This window comes from Rattus norvegicus, chromosome 13, assembly GCF_021556685.1.
Source record: "Rattus norvegicus strain SHRSP/BbbUtx chromosome 13, alternate assembly SHRSP_T2T, whole genome shotgun sequence".
In the NCBI taxonomy this organism is placed as follows: Eukaryota; Metazoa; Chordata; class Mammalia; order Rodentia; family Muridae; genus Rattus; species Rattus norvegicus.
The window spans coordinates 102,600,524-102,625,693 of NC_141546.1; the positions used below are offsets into that span (position 1 = coordinate 102,600,524).

A 25,170-nucleotide genomic window follows, 5' to 3' on the forward strand; every position below is an offset into this window, starting at 1 on the left:
TGAGACTATTTGTCTGAAGTCTGTCCTCTGAGACTATTTGTCTGGTCTGTTCTCTTGTCTGCACTGCAGTTCCTGAGAAGCACCATGTGGGGGCATCAGCGGCCTCCTAGCCTAACTTTGTATCTACTTTATAGGACAATCCACCTGTCCTCTCAGTGTTCTCCTTTCTTTGTGTTTTAGAGAGAAATCCCATGGTCTGAGAGGCATTCTTTGGGCTGGACTCAAATCTTAGATTGTCATTTTCATTATACGATGTTTTGTTTGAGTCCATCTGACCTTAAGACTTGACATACCTGAGAAGTAAAGCAGCCAAGAGGAAGAAACCCCACCTACGCTATTTTTTGATGTGCTGTTGTTGCTCTGTTGAAATGCGAGCCCAGCCTTTAGAGTGGTTAATGAATAGTTCAGGATATCTAGAGTTTCCATCACTTTCTGTGCCTTTGCTCTGCATATTGTCTGTCTTGTGGCTCTCTTTCCATAAAGAATTTACAGTATTTTCCCACTATTATGTGTGGCAGAGCCATGGGCTCTGTGAGGTTCAGTGTCCCAAACAGTCCATGAGCCAACACTACAACCTGGCCTGGGGGCTGGCGTTGCGATAAATATTAAAAATTTGATAACCTTTTAGCCTGTGCTGGCTCTGACACCTGTAGGGCCACATAGCACTGCGAGGTATCTTGCACTCTCTCTAGTGCTGATACCCATGGAGCCACATGGCACTTGGTTCCCTTTTGATCCTCTCTAGAGATAGCACCCATAGGGCCACAGGGCACTGTGGGGTATCCTTATCTCAGAGACTCCACACTGCCCCCAAGTACTCTCTGACCCAGGTGGTCCGCTGGCCATTCCAGCATGGCCCCTTGCCACTCTGGTCCCTGGAGTTAGTTCCAGTACCCATGGGGCTTTGTGAAACTAACCGTAATTGATCTCTGATCAGCATCTCTTCTGGCGACTCTCTACTAACCGCGAACTCTCTGGTTCCAGCTACCTGGTAAAATCAGGGCTCTAGAAGACCAGCATGGGGCTGGCCTATTGCATCTCCCTGCCATGGACTCTGCTCACACTCCCAACAACTGCCCCCTGGTAGTTGAGATATAAACTCCCAACTACCCAGGGAAATCAAGACCCAACAAACTGTAATTTATCAACCAGATTTATATATTAAATTCACAATCCACAATACATCCACACAGTAAACTCACAACCAATTGATAAAGATATAAACTGCCCCAACTAGATAAGATAAATCGACCTATAGAAAGCCATTCCTTAAGAAATATTCATAACAACCTGTATTTATGCAGGGATGCATGGCGAGGATTGTTTAAGTCTGCTCATGTTGTCTCCCACCCCCTGCTTCTCCCTCTCCGCCTCCTTTCCATCTCGTCCAATGACAGGCCTCATTTTATCTTGTTTGCCTTCACCTGCATAATGATATCAACCTATAGGCTGGGACAAGTCAAGTAGCAGAATTTCACGTTGATCCCACACTGGTTACAACCAAAATGGTGACTATTAACCTTCGGATGGGAATGTGTTCATCAAACGTTGAGATTCTCTCTGAAGAACGCAAGGTAAAACTCATTTAGGGGTGCAAGACAGAGTTACCTTTCTTTTAATTTGAACTGGATGAATATCCTAGATGTCACAGAAAACGTGACCTCCTAAAACCCAGCCATTGCTTCAGACCCTCTAATTGTTACACAGTAAATCTCCTCCTCTCTGGAACACATCTGATTAAGACCCTCTCCCCCACACACTCATTCCCTGCTTATCTGATCCATTTAGTACGACTTTATTGACATGGAGAACAATGCTTTCAAGAAGGATTGTATAGTTTGTCTTAAATTGATGATGACCCTAAGATGGTCTCTCCTGAGAATGTAGATGACATTGGCAGTGGTCATCTGATTACATAGTCCTAAAACTTAATTCTTTCCCTAAAGTTGTCTTAATGATTACTTAATCCACCACTAGTGCAAGTTTAAAACTTGTACCCCTAGAGCAAAGTCATAGGCTGTCAAGGGTCCACCTACCCGTGTCTTCATTGCCAGCCTACGGGCGTTGTCCAGCTGCACTATGCCATTTTAATAACTTGACATCTTCCTCCTACGAATCCAATCCCTGATATGACTGTCACAGTCATGTTTTCCCCAAGAATACCAGCCGTGTGAGGAAAACGAGAGCAGGAGAGATGAGGATGGTACTAAGAAACAGCAGGCGGTAAAATGGGGAGAAGAAGAATCTGAGGTGCAGTGCCTCAGGGGAGGGGCCTCAGTGGACACCCCACAGAGTTCAAGAACCAGAGTAAGCTCTGTAGATGGCACACATGGGGTAGAAATCCCAAGCTCTTCAACTTTGACTCTGCCTTCTGATACCACTGTCAAAATCATCATACGTCTGGTGGGTTACCCTGGCACACATTGATTCTCTTGGATTTCAGAGGCCGGAGGACTCATGAGGCTGCTTAGAGAGCCACGCTCCTTCCTATACCCTACAGGACTTCTATAGCTGTTCTTCCAGCTTCCTCCAGATACTTGGTGGTGCTCACTGCGTTGTGCCAACATATCTCACATTTCTGCCTCGCCTGCTCTACCCCCTCTGTCTGTGGGTTTTTTCTTTCCTTCTAAAATGGTAACAGTTATCAGGTTAAAAGCTATTCCTAAACACAAGATGTATTAACTCATTACCTATTTGAAATGCCTCATTTCAAAAGGTAAAATTCCCAAGTTCTGGATAGAAATGTATTTTTGAGAGGACCTATTTAATTCACTGTGAATATATTGCCTTTTTTTTCTGAACTGTCTTAGTGGAGAGAATACACACACACACACACACACACACACACACACACACACACACACCACAACACAGATGTCTATTATTCGGTGAGACAAAGAGGCAATAAGATACTTATGATTTTATCCTCCTCCATCTGCATATATGACTTTCACTGATCTCACAATAAAAACAACATGTAGCATAATAGCATGTTTTTCAGTTTACACAGCCGCCTGTGCGAATAATCTAGAATGCTGTTGTTCAGTAAATTTATAAATAGGTCTGGTGTTTGAGCTTTGATCCTTACAGCCCATATTTATCATTGGTGTTTTTGCTTACACTTAAGTTTTGCTCTTCTTTTGTTCTTAGGTTTGTATAAATTTGAAGTCAATAACCAGATAAACTTTTCCAGTATATTTTGTTGTACTCCTGTAGGAAAACTACCCCACACTAAAATCCGTTACTAAACAATGTGAGCATCTTCACCTGTGTTTATTTGCCATGTATCATTTTATACGCATGTCAAACCTAAGGACTCTGTCAGTGACTACATAGAATCAAGACCATGGTGAACACAAGGCACAGAGCTGTTACTGATGTGATTCACCAGGCTTTCCATAGCTCTTTATAATTACAATGAAAAAGAGACAGTGTAGGGAATACATCAACACTGTACTTATTTTTATCATTACCAGGCCTTCCCTACTATATACACAGTTGTATGGCCTATAATATTGTAGCCTTGGTGATGTTATTGATTTATATTGGCACATACCATAAACATTTGACTGCTTGTCTTAGGACATTAAATAACTATGGTCTCCCTAGGTAGTATAAACCTTCAGCTCTTACTCTGTGAAGGGGCCACACACAGTCACATATGCAGTCTGGTCTATGGTTGACCAAGCCACCAGAACATAGTCCATGAGTGCATATCAGTAGCCCTAAGAAAAATAATTTATATTCATGATTCTGTTTCTGTGGTAGTCCTTAGTTTAAGTAAGTTTTATCCTTAGTTTAAGTAAGTTTTCATAATTGCTTGTGGTTGGTCCTAGTCATAATAAGGGACGAATTCTGTGTTGGCTATTCAACTATTTGTCTATAGTGACCTTCCCAGTCTCCTTTATTCAGACTTTCTATTTTCATTTGAAAACGTATTATGATAACAGTATTTCAAAACTGTAACTACCAATCTAATTGAATGTATTTATTTAGATAAGAAGGGTAAGTAAGATTTGACCCAGAGGGTCACAGAGCATCCATTCTTTCTCCCTTCTTACTGTGGGATTTGAAAGCAAGAGATAGAGAGGCTGACTCAGCACCATGTTATTTTCCCATGCACTGCCATCTAGTAGCATGTGGCATCCCCACCATGTGCTACTGTTGGCTTGGTTTGGACTTTTTCATGGTAAGTACGTCAGTGTCGCCATCTTTATCTCTGCCATTGGTGACAATAACCATACATCCATGCTGCTTTATGAGGCCATAACTCCGTCTTCTCATTTATCCACTCAGGAACTGCATTATTACCCCATAAAGCAGTGTGATTATACAATCATCAATTAAACCTCGGCTTGTTGAGACTTTTTTCTTTGAAAATCTCTTCCCCGTGTAGAAGTTGGCAATAATTCCCTCTGTCTGAATTTCCATTTTGAATGCCAAGACTATGTGCAGCACATCAGTTGTTATCTGATTACTATTATTGCTGTTTTTGCCTTGAAGCTGGTGCATTTTGCTGAGTCCCAAGACCAGTCTTACATCGTTCAGAGACTCAAGCCTTATAGGACCTACAGTTTTACTGTCTCCCTCTGCTATTCAGTGGGCTGTGTAACCAGTGCTTTGGGAGAAGGACAAACGCTAGCAGCAGGTAAGAACGTTCTAACGAATACAAAGAAATGCACTCACGTTGGGAATCAGTATTACAGGTCTGCTGTACTTTGGGCTTCATATATGTCTTCTCTATTCTCTGCTCCTTCCTCAGACATCCTGGATGTGGTTTATCTTGAGAGTTTTAAACAAAACCAACATTAGCCAAGGTTATTGGCACATCAGAAGAGCTCCAAATTAGATACAGGAAGAGAATGGTTCCTGTGCCCAGCATCTAACTAGGGCCTCCAAATTTCCTGGTAGTTGTAAGATGCACTTAGGAGGGATCCTATAAAGTCACATGACATTTCGTCCTTAAATGGTAACTTCTCTTCTCGGGTTGGGTCATTGACTCCTGTCCCATGAGGCTCTCTGGCAATGTCTAAGTTGCCTGCCACTAGATGTTGCATCTGTTTGATAGGCAGTTGCTTACATATTATTCTATTCATGATTAATAAGAATCCCCTAAGTCTGCACAATGTAATAGGAAGCTTGTTAAATCTTATAACGTGATTCATATCATTTTTGTTTTGTTACTAAGAGCCAACTAGATTTACACAAAGCTGAACACTATCAACACTATCGGACCACACAAATGCATCACTGCCATCAACGTTCTCCACCAACAGTGTTTAGAATATTTTCATTTCCCCGTGTTTCTGTCGGCTCTTCTGCAAGGCTTTGATTCTCTTTATGGGTTTGTCTGCATACACAGAGGTTAGGGGATTCCCTGATGAATTATGGGCATTGTATGAACATACATTTAATTATTACCCTACTGTCTGTAGGTCTAATTCTAGTGTTTCTGTCCCCAATTCTGGGAAAAATAATTCTGCTCAAATTATGTCACACAATTACTATTGCTTGTTACAATTTTCAGTTGATGTGAAGCTCATCCAAATTCCGTGAGAGTGTGGTTCATCACCTCAGGGACTGGCTTACTTGTGTACTGATAAGTTTAGTCTATGCCTATTTCAGATGTCTGAGCACATTTAAGGAATGCCCAGTGTGTTAATCATAGGGAATCCATACTTTTCCTATAAGCCTACTTATTTTTTATGAACACTAAGATTCAAAGGTAATACATTTGAGTAAAAGGGGTGGATTCTACCTACTTTAGGCAAAAATGATACAAAATAATTTTTTGACAAAATTTGAAAGGACATTCAATCTTTCGGCTTGAATAAACTACAAGAGAGGTGAAACACAAGCTGAAGATTGACTCTGGTAGGGTGTTGGATGGAGAGTCCTGGCAGTGAGGTTAGTCATAGCTGGGACCAGAGCCTCACATGAGGCACAGCACTGCAAAGTCATCCAGTGCTGTTGGATACCCAGTATAACTGAATACATAGTAACATCTCCCATGGGTTTGTCTAATCTCTGTCAGGTTCAGTTCCCAGCGCCCACATGGCAACCCACAACCATCTTCAGCTTCAGTTCCAGGGTATGCAGTGCCACCTTCTGACCTCCATGGGCAATAGACACACAATTGGTACACAAACATATGTGCAGGCACAGCAACCATATATGTAAAATAAGATAAAATAAATTTAAAAAATGAAGCAAACTAAAATTTAAAGATTTGCGTCCAAATTACAATTTTCCAATTTGTCATTTGTAGCATAAAAGTCACTTATGTGTCCCCAAGCACGTCATTAATACATTATCTTATAAAGTCTCCAATTAGAAAGTAGCCGTCGAATATTCAAAAGTCCATGGGAATCCTGAGGACAATGTACACAGTGTTTAGTTTAAGGAATTAGCATCTAGTAGAATGATTGGCAAGAGGATGTGTGCCAGGACTCTCAGGAGAAAAGAAGCCATAGGGAAGAGCAGAGGATGCATAGCTTGGAGTTTAGAGGCTAGACCATCACTGACGCTACTGCAGATGGAGGCTAGACCACCACTGATACTACTGCAGATGGAGACTAGACCATCACTGACGCTACTGCAGATGGATTTGGTGGAGTGATAAAGACATTCATATCTATTTACTGAGTGTATAAAATGTACTAGTCCCCATGTGAGAGGTTGGCACTATTCTAGACATTGCTATGATTAAATTTGTGGTTGACCAAGACTTCTCTGGCAATACCTTCTGAGGGGATACCCATAGATTCTCAGAGTCTTTCTCAGTGGGGACTAAGGGACTCTGTCCAATGAGTAGAAGTGAAGATGGACAGATGAAATGGATAGAATTGTAGAGAAACTACCCACAGGTTCATAAGAGGGGAAAGTTGAAGATGACAGCAAATATCTGAGTAGACAGTGGCATTTCTGTTAAGTGAGATGGGGGAAGATGAACAGAAGGGAAAACAAACTCATGTGTTTGCGTCCTATCCCTTAGTGTAGCTATGGCATTTACCAGCAGCTAGAGGCAGAGCATGCAAATCTGAAGGTGAAAATGTTGCCGCTTTTATAATCACCCATAGAGAGATGGAGGGAGAGCTACGGCGCCAATAAGTCAGCAGGATAGAGAGGATGCAGTGACACAGGCTGAAGGGAAGTACCTGAGCAAACACGTGTGTGGGACACAGCAAGAGAGAAGCAAGGAAACAGGGAGATCAGAGAAGGATTCCCATCTGGAAAGTTCTATAAGGCTTGTTACCTCTAATGCCATATGCTGTCTGGGGAGCAAGAGAGGCATGCAGAGATGTGTGTGTGTGTGTGTGTGTGTGTGTGTGTGTGTGTGTGTGTGTGGTGTCCCCGCAATGGTCTGAGCTGAAGCTGGGTATAAAGGACTGAGCAGTGCAAGACAATGCCTTAAGAAAATTCAAAGTTTGGATAAACATTTCAATTTACCCATGGTTCTACTTAAACCATTAAATTAGCTTCTGTTCCTGGTGGAAATCTTTCCTATTCTGGTGGAGAAATTGTTCCAGTGGCTTTCAGAAAACAAAGAGAGCTTAGTGTTAGCCATTGGTATATGCTGTCAGGAATGTGAATTCTTATCTGCCCATAAAAGTAATTTGCGAGATGGTAGTGGGAAGATGGTTTTTGGTCATGTTTGTTTTGGTGTAAAGCATACCACTTGCAGGTGTATTCAGATCAGCGAGAAGAGAGATCAGCTTCTATCTGCCTGCAAGCGAGGCTCAGTGACTACTGTCTTCTTCATGCCTCTTTACTTTCAGAAGATGCTCATGTTTCTTCCCTTATACATCACTTAAGATTAAACATCTAGATAAGCAATGCTGGAGCAGAACTTTCGCATAGTCCAGCCTGTAGCAGAAAGGAATGAGAGCTGTCTGTCCACTGAATGAGTCTCTCTGCTCTATTGCTTCTGTGAATGGTGGGGTGACTAGCTGTAGGTTTGTAGGCCATTTAACTCTCTCAAGTCCAAGTGGGAGGGATGGAGGCCTGCCGTTCAATAGCGTTGTGGTAGAAAGTCGCAAATCCAAACAGGCTTTTAGCTGCTTATAAGTGAGGGATCTCAATGCTGTCATCTCTTCATTAAACTATCTGCCACTATGTTTTAAAAGATGATTGTGAACCTTTATCTGCCCATTTCATTAGAAAGCTTGAGAAGCAGATGCTTTACTTTAAGTATTTCCAGTGTGTTGATAGAAAGGGTGCACTTCGGCATGAGTCCTGTATCCAATCTGGGTTTGATACCTGCATCGCTCTGTACTGATCTGAAGGATTAGGTCTCCAAGGAGCAATTGGCAAAGCTTGACTTAAGGCTACAGAATCATTCCTGGTCACCAGGGAAGTCACCAGAAGGCTGGACCTTCTTCAAATAGATGCTACTTGTGAATTTCTTCATCTCTTTCCCACAGTCTGTCAGGCTTAAATCTTCCTTTGGGAGACCCATTTCTAGAGAAATACCATGTTATTTTCTTTACCTGTTGCTGGCTTCCAGACTAGAAGCTGAGAAGTGGCCGTCTTTTAAGCATGTAGCTAAGGTGTGTTAGGTTTTCTCTCTAAACCTAGAGTGTAGCTCTCTCTCTCCTTTTTTCCTGGGTTGGAAACTCAGCTTGTTTGAATGCAGGGGACATAAGTCTTTTCATTGTGAATAGGACCCAGGGTGATTAAACAAGCACTCTTAATATGTTAATTTATACTTTTAATTACAACAATCTTGTCTATATAGTCATTAGTGAATACTAATATAAATATTTTTCCACCTCTTTATTCCTGGAGCGCAAGGCAATCATCCAGTCCTTTCCGTGCGGTTGCCGGTTTCCGTCTCATAATTCCATCTTTGTTCCTAGTTATGAATGCATCTTGTTCCTTCCTGTCTTGAATAATCCTTCATTAAGCTAGTCACTTTCTGCTCCATGCTAAAAAGGAAAAATTATCATGCAAATGTGGCAGGCCATATTAAAAAGCACATCACCCGATGCTTTTGTCGCTGTCCTTCAATTAGTTTCCCTTCTTTGAATTTAATTCCATTTGTTGTTAAAAACTACCGACTTGATGTATGGACTCATGAATCTGAGACTGCTGCCAAGAAAGTGAGGGGGGAGAAAAAAAAATCAAAGGCCCTTGGAAGATGTGCAGAGCCGAAATGAATTCGCTTCACCTTTGACAAGAACACTTGAACCGCCCCGGAGTCCTCTGATGATTCGACCTGGCTAATTATCCAATTATTTATTTCAAAAGCAAAGATGGCGTTCTACAACGAGAGTGGTTTAAAGCGGCCTGAGAAATTTGGGAGCAGCGGATGACTTAAGGCCCATCCAAGATAAAGAATATGTGTGCGGAAGCTTGGCTTCCTTCCTGTGCACCATCCTTGGGCGCTCCCCCACCTCTGAGGAAGGAGACCCAGACTCACGGACACTTTCTGTCTGCTTTCTTTTTTCCTCCCTCTCAGCAGAGATTATTTTCGCACTTGCAAAAACCGTGTCAAATTGCCACGGCTCTTAAGCAATATTTAAGTTGTATTCCTCCTGATTAAAAGCTTTTGGTTCAAAGCAATACTTTTTAATTGCCTAATGATATAAGTCAGTTCTTAGGGGGAAAAAAACCCGCACATTTAGGAGTTCATTTGTGATATAACTGAAAAATTCATTGCATGGCAGTAAAACAATTTACTGTTAATTACAAGGAGAAGAATTTGCTGTAGCATGCTCACAGATTGCCATGAATCATGCAGCTCTCCTAGAGATTTATAACAGATGTGTAAGAGGGATGAATTAGCAGGGTTTAATAACAGAGGCACAAATCACGCAGACTTCAAGGAGCTTTAATTGATATAGTACAATGTGACGGGCATGAATCACTCAGCCGTTCAACAGCATTGGAACATATGGTCAGCTCAATATGCCGCATCTTAAATCGGTTGGTGAGTCGTTGCTCGTCCCATATGGTGGGAGCAATATATTTTTCGTGATTAAAAATAAAATACATCCATTTTTTTAAAGAAATATGGTTGGCGAAACGTGTCTGTTGGTGATCAGGCATCTGAAAGCCAGGCTAACCTGGGTGTTTTCCGAGTTTTCATTAGGATTATTTTCAAACACAGCAGCTTCCCCCAAATAAATGAGGGACATGGTGTTGGCTGGAGGTGTTAGGAGAAAGGGCTCCGTGCTGTTGGCACATTTGACCCCCCAGCACAGGCCCATGGAAAGCGAGAAGCTGAGATTGTCAGCAAGGCCCTGCAGACCGGGTGAAGAAGATGAAGGGTGATGTCTCTTTGGGGGAAGGTTAGGACTGTAGAACTTGGCATCTAGCACGTCGACTTTGATGGGAAATCTTTAGTAGCAAGGTTTTTTTTTTTTAAGTAGTTTGGATAATAATAATACTACTGTGGCCCCCAATGGAGCAATCATATGGGCCACTCTTTTGCTTCTTCATTATGTATCACCTTCCTCAGGAACATAAAAAATGGCCTCCATACATAATGGAACTAATGCCATGGCACTAATGTAGAGTCAGGTATCCTGGCTGACGCCTAACCAGGACTGTGCAAACATACTTTCAATGCTACTGGGTCCTGGCAGCTTTCAGAAAGGCTTCTGCAGCATAAGTAAATGTGTCAGACTTGAAAAAAAAAGGAATATTGCAGCCGTAGTCTGTGCTGCCAGGGTTTAATGTCAACAATTAAAATTTATTTTGATCCTTACCTAGTGTTTATTACTGTTTGTATACACAACAGACCTTACTAATACAGAGATGCACTATTAGACAGAAATGCCATCTGTTCCCAGAGAAATGCTGGCATCTGTCTTCGATGCTAAAACTAAAATGATATTATTTCTAACACAACAAAATTAACTGCTCTTTGCTCACCGACTCCACTTTGAAGGGCTGCAGATGTACCTCAAGAATAGGCTGGCTTGTTGTAAGGGCAATGACCTGGGGCCAGGACTGCGTTTGGATAGTGACTTTTATCAGGTTTCCAGACAGCCTTATGGGCATGCAGAAGGGCCATGCAGAAGTCACCTTTACAAAAGGGAACTTTACCACTGCTGCATTCTCCCTCCGCATCATCTGCAGATCATTAAAGTAACGACTGAAATATATAAAAATGGATGGAATTAGACTCAAGGATCCAGCCCCCAAAATTTGACAGGTGTACCCTCAAAAATAAGTAAGTAAATGAAAGGAAAGTTTAAGGAAATAAATTGAATACGTGAAAATAGTAGCAAGCACTCTCCATTGGTCCCACAGTGACCCCTTTAGGAAAATACAAACTCTCTTCTCCGCGGGCTATTAAACTTTTTCTCCTTCAGTGGCATATATAAAAGATTTATAAGCAACCCCCCTCCTATTTTATTTTTGGGAGGCCTAAGTATCTTATTAAGAAAAGGTCTCTCACTGTTCGAAGTTAAAGAATCCGGAGGACCAAGGACAACGATAACACCCACACTGATGTGAGAGCTGGGATGCTTTCTGAGATGGACCCCTTGGATTCCATATGTCACAAAATAATAAATTGTGTCACACCCATGTTTAATGCATGTACACAGCGCATTAACTGTAACTACAGTACATTTATTTGTGCTGGAGGAGACTTGAAAATGATTAAAAAATCAATAGAGTGCTGTCAGACAGGCAAGTGTTACGATATGTTTAAGATCCTAATTGCACAGGCCCCATAAAAGCTTCAAGTTGGTGTAGTAAGGATGCCATAATTATGGTCAGAGCAACTACCTCTTATATTAATGCTGGACATTAGAGAATGACAGTGGTGACTGTCACTGTCGGTACGGTGTGGAGTTCAGAAAGAGTGTGTCCTCTTCTCTCTAGACCTGGGCAATGTTAGCTATGGACAATTGATCTAGCATCTCTTGAACGACAGTGACGGCAGTGTTCAGGAATCAAGTTCATTTGAGGTGTCTGAGAGCCGTGCTTTGTAGCCTTTCTGTGATATGACACACATAAATGCTGTATGCCACATTCAGGGTAAAGAAATGAAGGCTGGGGTTGGGAAATGGGATTGGGAAAGAAAGCGAAATGCTAGAGGTTGTGGTCGACTTCCTTGAAGTCTATGGAGACCTGTAAGTCAGCCCACTTGCTAGTTTTTTGATTGAGAATCACTATTTTGCCTCAATTCAACCATGTCTCTCAGTGAAGACCTAACTAGAGAAAAGGGAGTGCAAATGACACACAAGGATATCCCCACTGTGCACCCACTCACATGGTACAAAGCACAAGAAAATCCCCACTGTGCACACACTCACATGGGTGCTGATGACGGACAAGGACATCCCCACTGTGCACACACTCCCATGGTGCTGAGGAGGGAGCAGCCAAGTACAGGAATACATTCCGTTTTCTAGAGTCCCATAATAGTTGGTCAATGAGACATCAGGGAGTGACATCTGGGCTCCCTAGGGAAGTGCTTTCCTCTTCTGCTCACCGATGGCTGAACAGAGTTGCTGCCACCTGGAAAATCACCCTTAGGTCCTGGTCTCAGAGTTTATGTGCAGATATTTAGGCCTAGCAATGTTTGGAAAGTAACATTTCTTGACAATGGTTTTATATGTTTGAGAAAAGGTCTAAATGGTTTTTGTAACTTTAATTTTTTTCAATCCTTATTTTTAATGATGGCTCTTAAACACTTTAACCTCCCCCTTCTATCAGAGGTAGTGGGAAAGAAAGGATATGGGGGGAAGTAGACCTGTTTAGAAATGGTTCCTGGAGCAACTCCCATCTGTGTTGTCTGGAAATCAGCAGTTCAGCAACAGTGGCAGCTTGATCCACTCACGAACACTTCATGGACACACCAGCAGCGCAGTTTGGTGGAGTCAGAATAGCAAACACAAATCAGCAGTGGTGGCACTACCTAGCAGAGACAACAGGCCTCAGCTGAATCTGTACAAGTCAGCAGGAGGGACCGCAGCCAACAGGATCACCAGGAGAAGTTCTCATATGTACCTCTCTCAGCAACGTGAAGATCAGGGAAGACTCGCGACCCACAAGCTTGCACAGCTGGCTCTATAAGCAAGGCTAGCTCAGCCTCCACACTGTCTATCAAGTCCTTTTTAAACTCCCTTCGAACATCACACATCCTCCATGGGTGAGTCTGTCTCAGCTGACATCACTCTGTCAATCAGCCTGAGTTTGAAGAAGCAGCAAGAAACTGCAGGACACCACCAGAAGTATTTGGTTCTCTCTATGGAGTCTCAACAAATGGAGCTCAACTATGCAATGTAAGGTGGACCAATCCATGCGTGTTGTTAACAAAGTACCCTTCATCACGTGTCCTTTCACGTGCTTGCTTTAGCAGTGCATCCTTGTCCTGTGTTTACTTCAGCAAAATGTTCCTTCATGAGTCTGCCTTAGTCTTTCACCTGTGTTCAGAACACGCCTTCACATGTCTGCCCCAGCAAAATGCCATCCAACACAACTGACTCTCCAAAGAGCCCTTAAGTTTCCACTAAGATTTTCTTTTGGCAAAGTGCCTAAGGATATCCTACATTAGTCTAAACCCTACACACCCTGATTCATGAAAACCCTGGTCATATCGGGATGCCTGGATTCACAGTTGGAAATATAGATACCTGGCCACAGTAAATAACTAGTCTAAACCGACTTGCTATACGGATTTGAAAACAAAATGAAGAGATTTGATTCAAAAGACCCGTGAGTCTGTCTTGCTTAAGACTCCACACTCCATAAATTTTGCAAGTGTAAATGTATTCATTACAATATGCTGTTAATCAGATAATAAGGTAACAAATGCTGAATAAAGGGTGTAGGTTAGCTGAGCATTTTAGGAGACTTTTTATAAGATAAAACATTATTGGGGAGCTAAGGAGTTGGCTTGGTGGAAACGAGCCCTCACTCTGTAAGTGCAGAACCTCAGGACCCACATGAAAGCCACATCTGGCTGCCTGTGGGCATTGCTAACCCCAGTGCTGGAGGTGGGACAGGAATGAAAGAATCACTGGAGCTTCTTGGACGACCAGTCTACCTTTTTATAAAAAGATAAGTTTCCGGATCAATGAGGGAGTCTATCTCAAGAGCATTAGGTGGATTGTTCATCAAGTTATTGTTGATATATTGTGCTGGAAAATCCTTCCTTAATTTTCAGATGGGAAATCTCAAATAATATAAAGTTTGAATCATTTTACTAAATTACTTGTAGTATAGGAAATTAAGGTGAAATATTTCTAGACATCTGAAGTTGAATTCCTCACTCAACGTTATCTCTTCATTGGCTGTGCTAAGATTGCAAACTGTTTTTAAACCTCTCTCTCTTTCTCCCTCTCCTCTCCTCCTCCTCATCCTCCTCTTCCTCCTCCTCTTCCTTCTTCCTCTCTCTCTCTCTCTCTCTCTCTCTCTCTCTCTCTCTCTCTCTCTCTCTCTGTATGTCCCCCAGGTCCAGTTTAATTGATAGACATTTCCTCTCAACTCCCTCTCCTGCCTGTGAAAAGTACCCCAGTAGGATAGTGTCCATCACCCGTCTACCCATTCCACCCCGCCCCACACACACTGCAAACAGCCATGGTTGACTCCTCTGTGTGATGGTGCTACAATGTAACAGCTGGAATGTTAGATTTTCTTTTATAAGCAATAAGATGATAAGCCATCGGCTCTCATCCAGCTCCTCCTCTGGAGGAGACTAACCAAAAACATCCCAGTTGCTTGGTGGATCAATTCTCTATGAATAGAGCTGCTTGAACAGTTGTCACTGATTGGACCAGATTCTCCCTGTAACAGTGACCTCCTTGTCTATAACTGTTTGCCAGACTGAAGGAAAGCTGACCTCTCACTTTATAAGGTATCTATCTATCTATCTATCTATCTATCTATCTATCTATCTATCTATCTTTCTTTCTTTCTTTCTTTCTTTCTATCTATCATCTATCTATCTATCTATCTATCTATCTATCTATCTATCTATCTATCATATTTCTAATTAAGAAGTGCTGTGGATTGTGCCATCAAGGTGGAGAGGGTTCTGAATAGCAGCCTGACCCACGATTTCACATTCCCTCCCATGTTCTTGGTAGAATTGTAAAGAAGTCAAACCCTTGGGGCTTTGTGGAGACTCTGAGTAGAGGATGCGGCTCACCCAATGCTGAAAAGTTAATGTTTATCCAAGCTTTGACTGTTTAGTTCAAATATAATAGATATAGAAGAACGCTTTCTTCATTTGAGACAGCCCTATTAAATATCAGTGGAAGAGGGCTATATGGTATTTATCAAATTAAAATGTCAAGTCCACGTGCTCTAAGCTCCAGAAAAATCTGTGTGAGATGCAGAGACTGTGACAACAGAAAGGCTCAAATACCATTTCTTTACCTTTCTCTTTTTTCCCTTTTGCTTGTCAGTAAGGTAGAAGGGGCAGATGTGTGAGGGTGACTTAGTAAATCATTTGACTCGGAGGGACAAGGTCCTGTGAATTTTGGTCCCCAGAAGCCATATGAAAATACAGGGTGTTAAGATATACACTTCTAACGTCAGCACCAGCAAAGAGAGACGAGAATATTCCTGGGACTGACTGGCCAGCAAGTCTAGCCTAACTGATCCTCTCCCTAGCTCTAGACCTGTAAGACATTTTGCCTCTAAGAAGATTGGCAGAGTTCATGGGTGACATAATAACACCTGAGAATATCCTTTGGTACACATGCACACACACACACACACACACACACACACACACACACACACATACTCACTCACACATACTCTCACACATACACACATAGATGCACATAGATACACATAGGCACACATACAAACACATATACACACACATACACTCATAGACACATAGACACACATACACACATACACACATCCATACACACACATACACACATCCATACACACATACTCTCACACATACACACACATACACACACATAGACACACATATACACACACACATACACACACATAGACACACATATACACACACACATACACATACACACATAAACATATACACACACATACACACATAAACATTCACACACATACACACACACACGGAAACGGAAATGAGTAACACATGGACATGCACACGTGTGCACACATACAAAAAGTCAAATTATAAAGAAAAACATGTTAATTGTTCTTTCCCTTACATTGTAGAGCTCGAGACTGAAATAATGGCAGGCCTTCCTGCCCCTCTGAGCCTGTAAGCAAGCATAGTCGGCCAGAGAAAATGACGAAGGGGAGATGTATCCCCAGACACAAACTGGGTGCCGAGAGTTTCGGGCTGGCTTATCTCGTTATTTTGTTTTGGATTATTGCAATGACAAGTGAAAATATCCCATTTAGCTGTGTTTGGCAGAGAGTACCAAGAGAAGCCATGCATATAAACTCATACATGTATAAAGAGATCACACTGGTTCCTGCGGCACTCGGGGAGTACACTTGCTAATTTTCTATTTAAGTCAATGAACTTTTCGCTCTGTTCCATCTCAAAGTTTAAATAGAACTGTAGCTGGCTGCTTCTCTTCAGAAAGTTGCCCAGTGCTCAAGGTAAGAGTAATAGTTCTTCTAGGCTCTCAAGGTAAGTCTCCTGCCATGCTTTAAGAATCTCAGCTCTTGACCTCACACCGCTGTGTTTCTTGACACAGGAAACCTTTTCTGTATAAAGCTGTGTTAATGAAACTATAAATTAAAAGTCTACAAACACAGTTTGGGTTCTTGGTCAAAACCCTTGGATATAGTTGTGTTCATTCCTTTCCTCTTTTTCTAATTCAGCCCACAGGCTTAAAGTAGGGATGAGTGTTAGACTGCAAACAACTTGTTTAAATCAAAAGGAAATCATTGTGTCTGGCCCATGATGGTCCAGCCTTTCAATTCCAGCACTTAGGAGGCAGAAGCAGCAGGATTGTTCTGAGTTCCAGGCCAGCTTGGTCTGCATAGCAAGTTCCAGACCAGGAAGAATTATACAGATAAACTCCATCTCAAACAGACAAACAGACAAAGAAGATATCATACGTGAACATTGCCCTTCACTTTCAATAACTCCGTTGCTAGTTGGATTTTCCTTTCAGTGGGGGACATGGAAAGGTTTTAATCACCGTTTACTAGCAGAACCTCGGAGCAGCTTCAAGGGTTGCCACTACCCAGGATCTATGAGGGTTTCAGGTCTCACAGTCCTCAGCAGTGGTCACTGAGTAATTACTGAGACAAGTCTCAGGCCGTGGCTGGTGGCATGGTGGCCTCAGGTCCAGATGTGCTCCAGGTACTACAGTACCTAGAACCCACTGTGCCTGCACCAGCTCAGATAAGGGGCTGCGCATCAGTCGCTCTCAGAGTGGCCTGGCTTTCAGAGTGGAGTTTGTTTGTCTGTCTGCTTAATTCCTATCCATTCTAAGTCTAGGATAAAAATCAGGAAATTCCACATGAAAATGACTGACTGAAGGAGAGAGAAAGTGAGAATGTGTGTGTGTGTGTGTGACAGAGAGAGTGAGAGTGAGAGAGAGAGAGAGAGAGAGAGAGAGAGAGAGAGAGAGAGAGAGAGAGAGAGAGATTGATTAGGCATACAATGACGGTCCTCACTGTATCCCAGACATCAAGTGCACACTGATATCATTTCAAATGCAGGAAAATATAAACTACAGACTGAGCATGTAGCTGGGAGGTAGAGTGTTTGCCTAGCATGTGACACCCTCTAGATTAAACTCCAAGTATGGTAAAAAATAAAAATAATACAATGAAATAAACCTAAAGTCATTAATCCTAAATTAGCAATTCATTTGGAGGACATACTTGGGGCAAGTCACCCACACCCTGCTCCTGGAAGGGCACCCCTCCATCTCATTCCCCTTGACCATCCCCCTTATTTCTGCCACCTTGTCAGTACCAGGTCAGTACAGGGCTGGACTAAAGGTTCTGCCTCAGTTAGCAGTGCTGGTCGTACACTGGTCACAGTTCAAGGAGGTTCAGCAGTTTCCAAATAAGTCAGCTTCCATTCATATATATATTAAATAAAGCTTATTTCTTCATCAGTGTCTGTATGTTTTGAGTTAGGAATTTGTTAGTTGTTTAAGTTTTATTCAGTCATCTTCAAGATCAACTCTGCATCCTATTTTCCACTCATAGAACTACGTAGACACCTATGATCACAGTTGACTTTGAGTGTGATGTTCACAGAAGCATCTCTCCCTGTGTCCTTCTGTGTCCTTCAGCCCCTGCTCAGCTAAGGTCTCCCATGGTAACAGGAGTTACCAGCACTACAGTCCATATCAGGTGGCTTCCTCCTGCAGAAGTCAATGGCCCACCTCCCTTGTACCGTCTAGAAAGGAGGGAGTCCTTTCTCCCAGCTGCCACGGCTGCGAGGACAAAGGGAACCCGCTTCATGGGAGACGGTTACTGCAGATTTCCCAGAACGGCTCACCCAGATTTTATAGGTAAGTGTATTTGACATTTTTATTTGAGAAGTGCTACGCCCCAAGGTGTTGTCTATTATTTTGATATCTCTTTACAATGAATTTTTTATGGTGGCTATTTATAGAAATATGAACTCAGCCTTTTTTTTTATAATGGTAGCCTGATTGTGTCAACACATCATGCCTTCAGGATTGTTTGGGGAGCAGAGAGGAGGCAAGGGGGGAAGGGAAGAGGGAGAGCCAGCCTCATTGGATCAAAGTGTGTCCTCAGGCTGCCTCCATCATTGTGTACTACGGCAGGTTACACTGTTTGTGACAGGGTTTGAGGAATGCCTCTTGCCTCCTGAGAACGCATGGGGTCACCAACGCTTATGAAGAGACTTAGAAGAAACCAATTCACCCGTACTGTGTAGACGATTACATTAGGTATCTGACGGCTGTTCAATTTCCACTTTCATAGTTGAGCCCACAACAACTGTCAATATCTCTTGTTCTGTGAGAAATGTCAGGGGAAACTATTCTTGGGGAACCCAAATTCTCCAGACAGGCACTGTGGTAAAGCCAAGGAGGTTCCTGGTGCAGGCACAAAGTTTAAAAGTGTTTCAACACTTGAACAGTTAAGGCAGTGTTTGGGAACATGGAATCAATACAAATAATTCACATGTACTGTGAAGAAACATCATGATCAAGACCACTCATAAAAGAAAACATTTGATTGAGGCTCGCTTAAAATTTCAGAGGGTTGGTCCGTCTTCATTGTGGCAGAAATCATGGCAGCACACAGGCAGATATGATGCTGGGGAAGTAGCTAGCCACATCCTGATCCTCAGACAGTAGGCAGAGAGAGAGAGAGAGAGAGAGAGAGAGAGAGAGAGAGAGAGAGAGAGAGAGAGAGAGACAGACAGACAGACAGAGACAGACAGAGAGAGAGACAGAGAGAGAGACAGAGAGAGAGACAGAGAGACAGAGACATAGACAGAGGGATAGACAGACAGACAGGCCTGACCTGAGCTTTTGATACCTTAACACCACCCCCTCACTAGAGAGACACCTCCCCCAACAAGGTCACACTTCCAAATCCTTGCCTGACCTCTCATCAGCTGGGGACTAAGCATGTAAATATTTGCATTCAAAGGCCAGTATCACCCAAAGTGCCACAATAAGTCCCCAAAACATTGAAAATCAAAGCAGATTGGAACTTCTACTTTCGTGACTTTATTTCCTGTGGCTTGGGCTCCTGGCTTTACTGTTTCCAGAACAGTCTAGAAGACCATTGGTTTCTATGGATTGTACTTTCTGACTATACTGGTGTACTCCAGAAACTACGGGGATTTATGTCCAGGCTTCACTTTAAAAATAAAATAAAATAAATACAAGGAGGTTGAAGAGATGGCTCCATGGGTAACACCTTTGCCATGTAAGCGTGAGGATCTGAGTTCAGATCTCTAGAATGCAAGTGAAAGCCACAGGTATTTATGCATGATTTTAAGGCCATGCTCCTGTGGCATGGCCGGAGGTGGAGACAGGAGAACAACAGGAAGCTTCCTGCTGGTTAGCCTGGCCTGTGTAGGTGTGAACAGCATAGCTACCCCTCCTCAAGGGAGGTCAATAACTTATGACGACCCATACCGGAGGCTGTCCAATGAGCTCCACACGTTATCATAGCTCGAGTGCCCACCTCTACACACATGCAACAACACTCACACACACTCACACACACACACACTCACACACACACACACACTCACACACATACACACACTCTCTCACACACACACATACACACACTCTCATACACACACATGAAATAAACACACAGAGTAGGCTTAATATTATTATATAAACTCAGATGTTGAATATGTGAGGAAATTTGTTTAAATTCCATATTGTATAAATATTATATATGTAAATTTCTGCATTACAGTGAAATGGAGTTTGACCTGGAAAAGCAAATGTCACTGGCTTGATTTTTACCTAAAGGAGTAACAGTTGGCTTCTGAGTGAGACTGGTTGCCGATGTACGCTTGTCGTAAATCATGATTACCTGTTAGCTGAGATATATTGAGATTAATGTGTGCTTAACTATTTCCCCCCACACATCAAAACCATCATAATTAAAAATTAAATCCAAGTTCCTGAACTTCTGCTTAGAATTTTTCTATCATTGAGAAACTACAGAAGAAAGTCAAAGTAGGTTGTGAGAGGAAGTCTCAGCTGGTGGACTCTCTCTCAGGTGGAAATAGAAGCTGTGTCCCTGGTTGAACATTTGGCTTTGGGATGAATTTCTTTCAGGAAACAGTGCTCTGCTTCCATTTGGCCAGGTCTGCCTGCTGTAAGTATGTCAGATTGGATTTGCAGGCCAACCAGCAGACAGGGTTTTGATGGGATCGCCTACTGTTGCTGTGCTGAAAGATAGAGTAGCCTGTCCACTCCTAATAAATTTAGTCATCCTTGCTGTCTGCCTCACTGGCCTCATCCTCTGAGGTGCAAGGGCCAGGGGCAGATGCAGCATCTGGGAACATTTCCAAATTCCACTTTAAAAATCTTAAGCCATAAACACTGGCCTCACTGAGCGAGATCCTTCTGTCTGCTGCATGGCCTCCAGATGCACAGAGAATATGCTTGGGATGCAGATCCCAGGCTGCACAGGAACTGCTCCCCAGAGCATTGGTGATTCTCCTGAGAAAAGGAAGGGACGTGGCTGACTTTCATGGTGAACCAGTAGTTTGATGTTACTTAAGACTCTCTTTAACAGAGAGAGAGAGAGAGAGAGAGAGAGAGAGAGAGAGAGAGAGAGAGAGAGAGAGAGAGAGAGAGAGAGAGAGAACAGAGAGAGAGACAGAGAGACAGAGATAAAGGTAGATGATGATGATGAAGATAGATAGATAGACAGACAGACAGACAGACAGATAGATAGATGATAGATTTTTAAATGTGTGTGTCTAAGTGTGAGTATGTGCACTTGTATGTGCATGCTGGTGCCCACAGAAGTGAGAATGGAGTCAGATTCCCTAGATCTGGAGTCATAGGCAGTTATGATTCCCACTGCCATGTGAGTGCTGGAAATTGAACTCCAGTCCCCTGTAAGACCAGCGAATGCTTTTAACTACTCTGCTGTCTCTACAGCCCTCCTTTAAATTCTTAAAACAACCTGCACAACTGGCTCGATCCTTTGGCTCTACTGCCTGGTTCGGTTAAATGATTTTATTATTTTATTGAGATGGGTCATTTATCTACATTTATGCATTTATCCGGTTAGTGAGTTAGAACAGGTTTTCAAAACTACATTTGTATGTGGAGAGGAGAACATGCAGGAGCAAATACATGTGTGTGTGTGTGTGTGTGTGTGTGTGTGTGTGTGTGTGTGTGTATACATGTGCATGCATGCATGTGTGTGAGTGTGCATGTGTGTGTGTGTGTATGCATTTCATGGTATATATGACCAAGGGTGTCATTTGTTTGTCACCACATCATCTGTTTCAGACAGGTCTCTTGCTGAACTAACTTACCAAATAGGCCAGACAGGTTGTCCAGGGCTTTCCCATAGACTCACCTGTCTCTACCTCTGAGGCATTGGGATTACAGGTGTGTGCCACCCCACTTTGCTTTTAACTTGTGAACTTTATGTTTCAAACTCAAACCCTTGTGCTTACACCTTGGGCAAGCACTGTCTTGGCCCAAGCTGTCTCCTATTCCCTCAAAACCAACTTCCCAGCTTTCTTTAAATAGCTACCTTCCCTGAGAGAGAGAGAGAGAGAGAGAGAGAGAGAGAGAGAGACAGAGAGAGACAGAGAGAGAGACAGAGAGACAGAGAGAGAGAGAGAGACAGAGAGAGAGGTGTAGTCAGCATTACTTCGGTCTTTTATTTAGTCCTAACTGTGCCCACACAGGAGGCATGAGGAGACAGAGCTACACATGTGTCTTGTCCCAGGTACTGGTAATACGGAAGTCAACTTTGGATCACGCACTGAGCTGACTCTGAACCAAGGAGGTCAGGGCTTGACCTTCACTATGAAAGGGGATTTCTGAAGACTAGTTCTCAAAGTCAGGAAATAAGGAATATGATTCTTAGAAGGAGCTAATGCCGTGGCATGTATGGGTTCATGCTTTTGTTACTTTCTTGGTGATGAACTAAATTCCAGAAGACATTATTTATCTTGCTTGTTTATTTGTCATGTTTTCAAGGATATCTGAAGGTATTAGATGCCTAGAAATTAGTTCCATTGAGCCACAAGGAGCTAGATAGCTGGGTGGGGCAGGAAACCCAGCTTACACCTGTCTATATATTTTGCAGTCCAGTCTAATGAGCAGACCCCTAATATGACCTATCTACTGCAATTCTTACCTTCGAGACAAACCAAGATAGTGCTTCATTTTAGCTATTCTCATCAGATCTGAAAGGCTCACTGACATATTTCCCAAAACATGGAGAGCAGTGAAATTTAACCATAAGGCAAATGTCTGGTAATGTGTGCCATTATAGGTTTATCTTGGGGGAAACGGTCTCCCCTGCCACATTAGTGATGGGTTGCGTAACCACGCTCATAAGACGTTCCGGGTCAGGAGCAGTGTCTTCAAGTCCCAATATAAACTCACTGCAGTGAAGAAAACGCGAATCTCCTGTTTATCTCCTCCTTCAATTTCACACCCGGCAACACGAAGACAAAGCACCAGATATATATTATAAAAGCTGTTTAATATTGCAAATTATTAAGATCAGGATTATGAATTATACCTTCAAGCAAAATCATGAATCTGATGAAGCTCTGCTCTTTAAAACGTGTTTGTATTGTTTCGTCTTCTGATACATGAGATTTTCCAAAGCCCTAATCCTTAGGTTGAATCTGTTATAGTTGAATCCTTTGTATCACAGTATACATTCATGACCATGAATTAGCTTCTCATATCCTGGTGAATAAAAGTGAGGACTTGGGAAGCAGAGTAATAGCACTTACTGTCTATCTGTGCTGCCTTATTTATTAGCTAAGCGCATTTGGACAAACCTACTCTATTCTGTGACTGTTTCCTTTCTGTCTGGAATAACTACACTGCGGTGGTTACTTGTAGGCAGGAGAGGAGGGATGAAGGGGGGTGGTCCAGCTAATATTCTGTGCACTGTGCCTACACACATGCTGCTCAGCTCTCTTTAAACTGCAGCTACAAGCTACCACACTGTTAATAATATCCAGGTACCCACTATAAGTGGGAGCTTTTTCCTGAATAAGAATTTTCTGTAACATTGACCAAAGATCAACGAGTGTTCTGTTAATTCATTCATTCTCATTGATACAAGATAAGTCTGGCTAGGTGTTATATCTGGGATAAGTTATATGGAATTTTCTACACTAAAATATGATGCTTGATTTTGCTACTGATGGTAGCTTCGTGTCTTTGTGAATATGACAGCTAAATGGCTCTAATGAATCTTGAAGATTGTCTGAGTCTAGTGGATCTTATAAAAGCTAAGTGGGTTTAATACTGGAGAGACTATTGAGAATCAGGTCAAATATTCCACATCAACTAAATTGAGGTTGGTATTACATGCTAACATCCTGAGTTCCTCGAGCTCCAATTTTGTGACCGTAAAGTATTTATGTACTTCCCTCAAATTCAAATTTGTGTCATCACCAAAGAATCATGTTGTTCAAAACTCAGGCAGATATTTTTTATAAATTTATTTGATTTAAAATTTATTTCTTGCCTATCCATGTGTGCTTGAGTGTTAGTATACTGTTAATATGTGTGTACTGTGTATGCAGGAGCTAGTGGTCAGAAGAGGGCACGAGAGCCCCTAGCTGGGAAGTTACAGGTGACTGTGAGCCACTATATAGGTGCTGGGAACCAAACTTCTGTCTCTGTGAGAATAGTGTACACTCACATCCACTGAGAGATCTTACCAGCCCAAGTCTCAGGAATTTTAATTCAATTACTGAGTTTTGATTCTCTCATGGAGAATGGTGTTTATAACTTAAGATTCATAGAAATGTACTCTTCTCTACTCCTCTGAAAGCTGTGACACAGAGGGACCAAGCGCAACATCATAGAAGGAATATTTGGTTCTTGAAGCAGATCACGGGTATATAAAAACAGCACACTGAAATCTGTTATAGGATGTTAGAAGTAGGCAGCCATAGAAGTACTCTGAAGCAACGTTCCCTGCTTGCATGCAGCCAGCAATACTTTGGCTGTCCAGACAGCCTCCTCCCCCTTGTCCAGCTCCAGTGGGATGTCTTCACCTGCTGGGCGTAGAAGGAAATCATGTTCATGTTCAGTATTTCTCCCCCAGGAATGCAGAGCAAATCTATCTGGTTTACACAAAGAATTTTCTTCTTTCCATGCGAAGGTAAAATCCTGAACTCAGCTAGACTGGCCTCGCAAAGGTGATCTACCTTCTCCCTGTCAGTAAATCAAGTCCGCAATCATTTGAGGGAATGTCTGACTGTTGTAGTATCCAGATGTCAATCACTCCAGCCTTTTAAACTCCCTCCACTGCTGACCCTGCCCAGGAAGCAGTCCCTGCCTCTGGAGAGAACTTTGTAGCAGCCGCCTGGGAGATGTGTGCATGCGTGCGTCTTTGTGTCATTCCGTTTTATTTGTCTTCGGGAGAAAGGCGATCACTGGCGCTGAGTATCCTGCAGCTGACACCCTCTCCTTTCCTCACAGTGCTCAAGGACACCAAATGATTGTCATTCCTGTTGGTCTCATGTACTTACCTTCCCCAAGAGGCCTAAGCGAAGATGCTTCAGGACATAAAATACAAGGAATTAGCAAGTACAGAAGG

General features: G+C 42.5%; 1 protein-coding gene across 1 annotated transcript in view; it reads left to right on the forward strand.

Annotated features, from left to right (window-relative positions):
- The window catches only part of Ush2a (usherin), a 666,484-nt gene that overhangs the window by 170,508 nt on the left and 470,806 nt on the right, over positions 1-25,170 (forward strand). The window contains exons 19-20 of the mRNA NM_001302219.1: positions 4,504-4,648; positions 18,189-18,410. Coding sequence (NP_001289148.1) covers positions 4,504-4,648; positions 18,189-18,410 — 367 coding nt within the window. The remainder of the gene's footprint in view (positions 1-4,503; positions 4,649-18,188; positions 18,411-25,170) is intronic.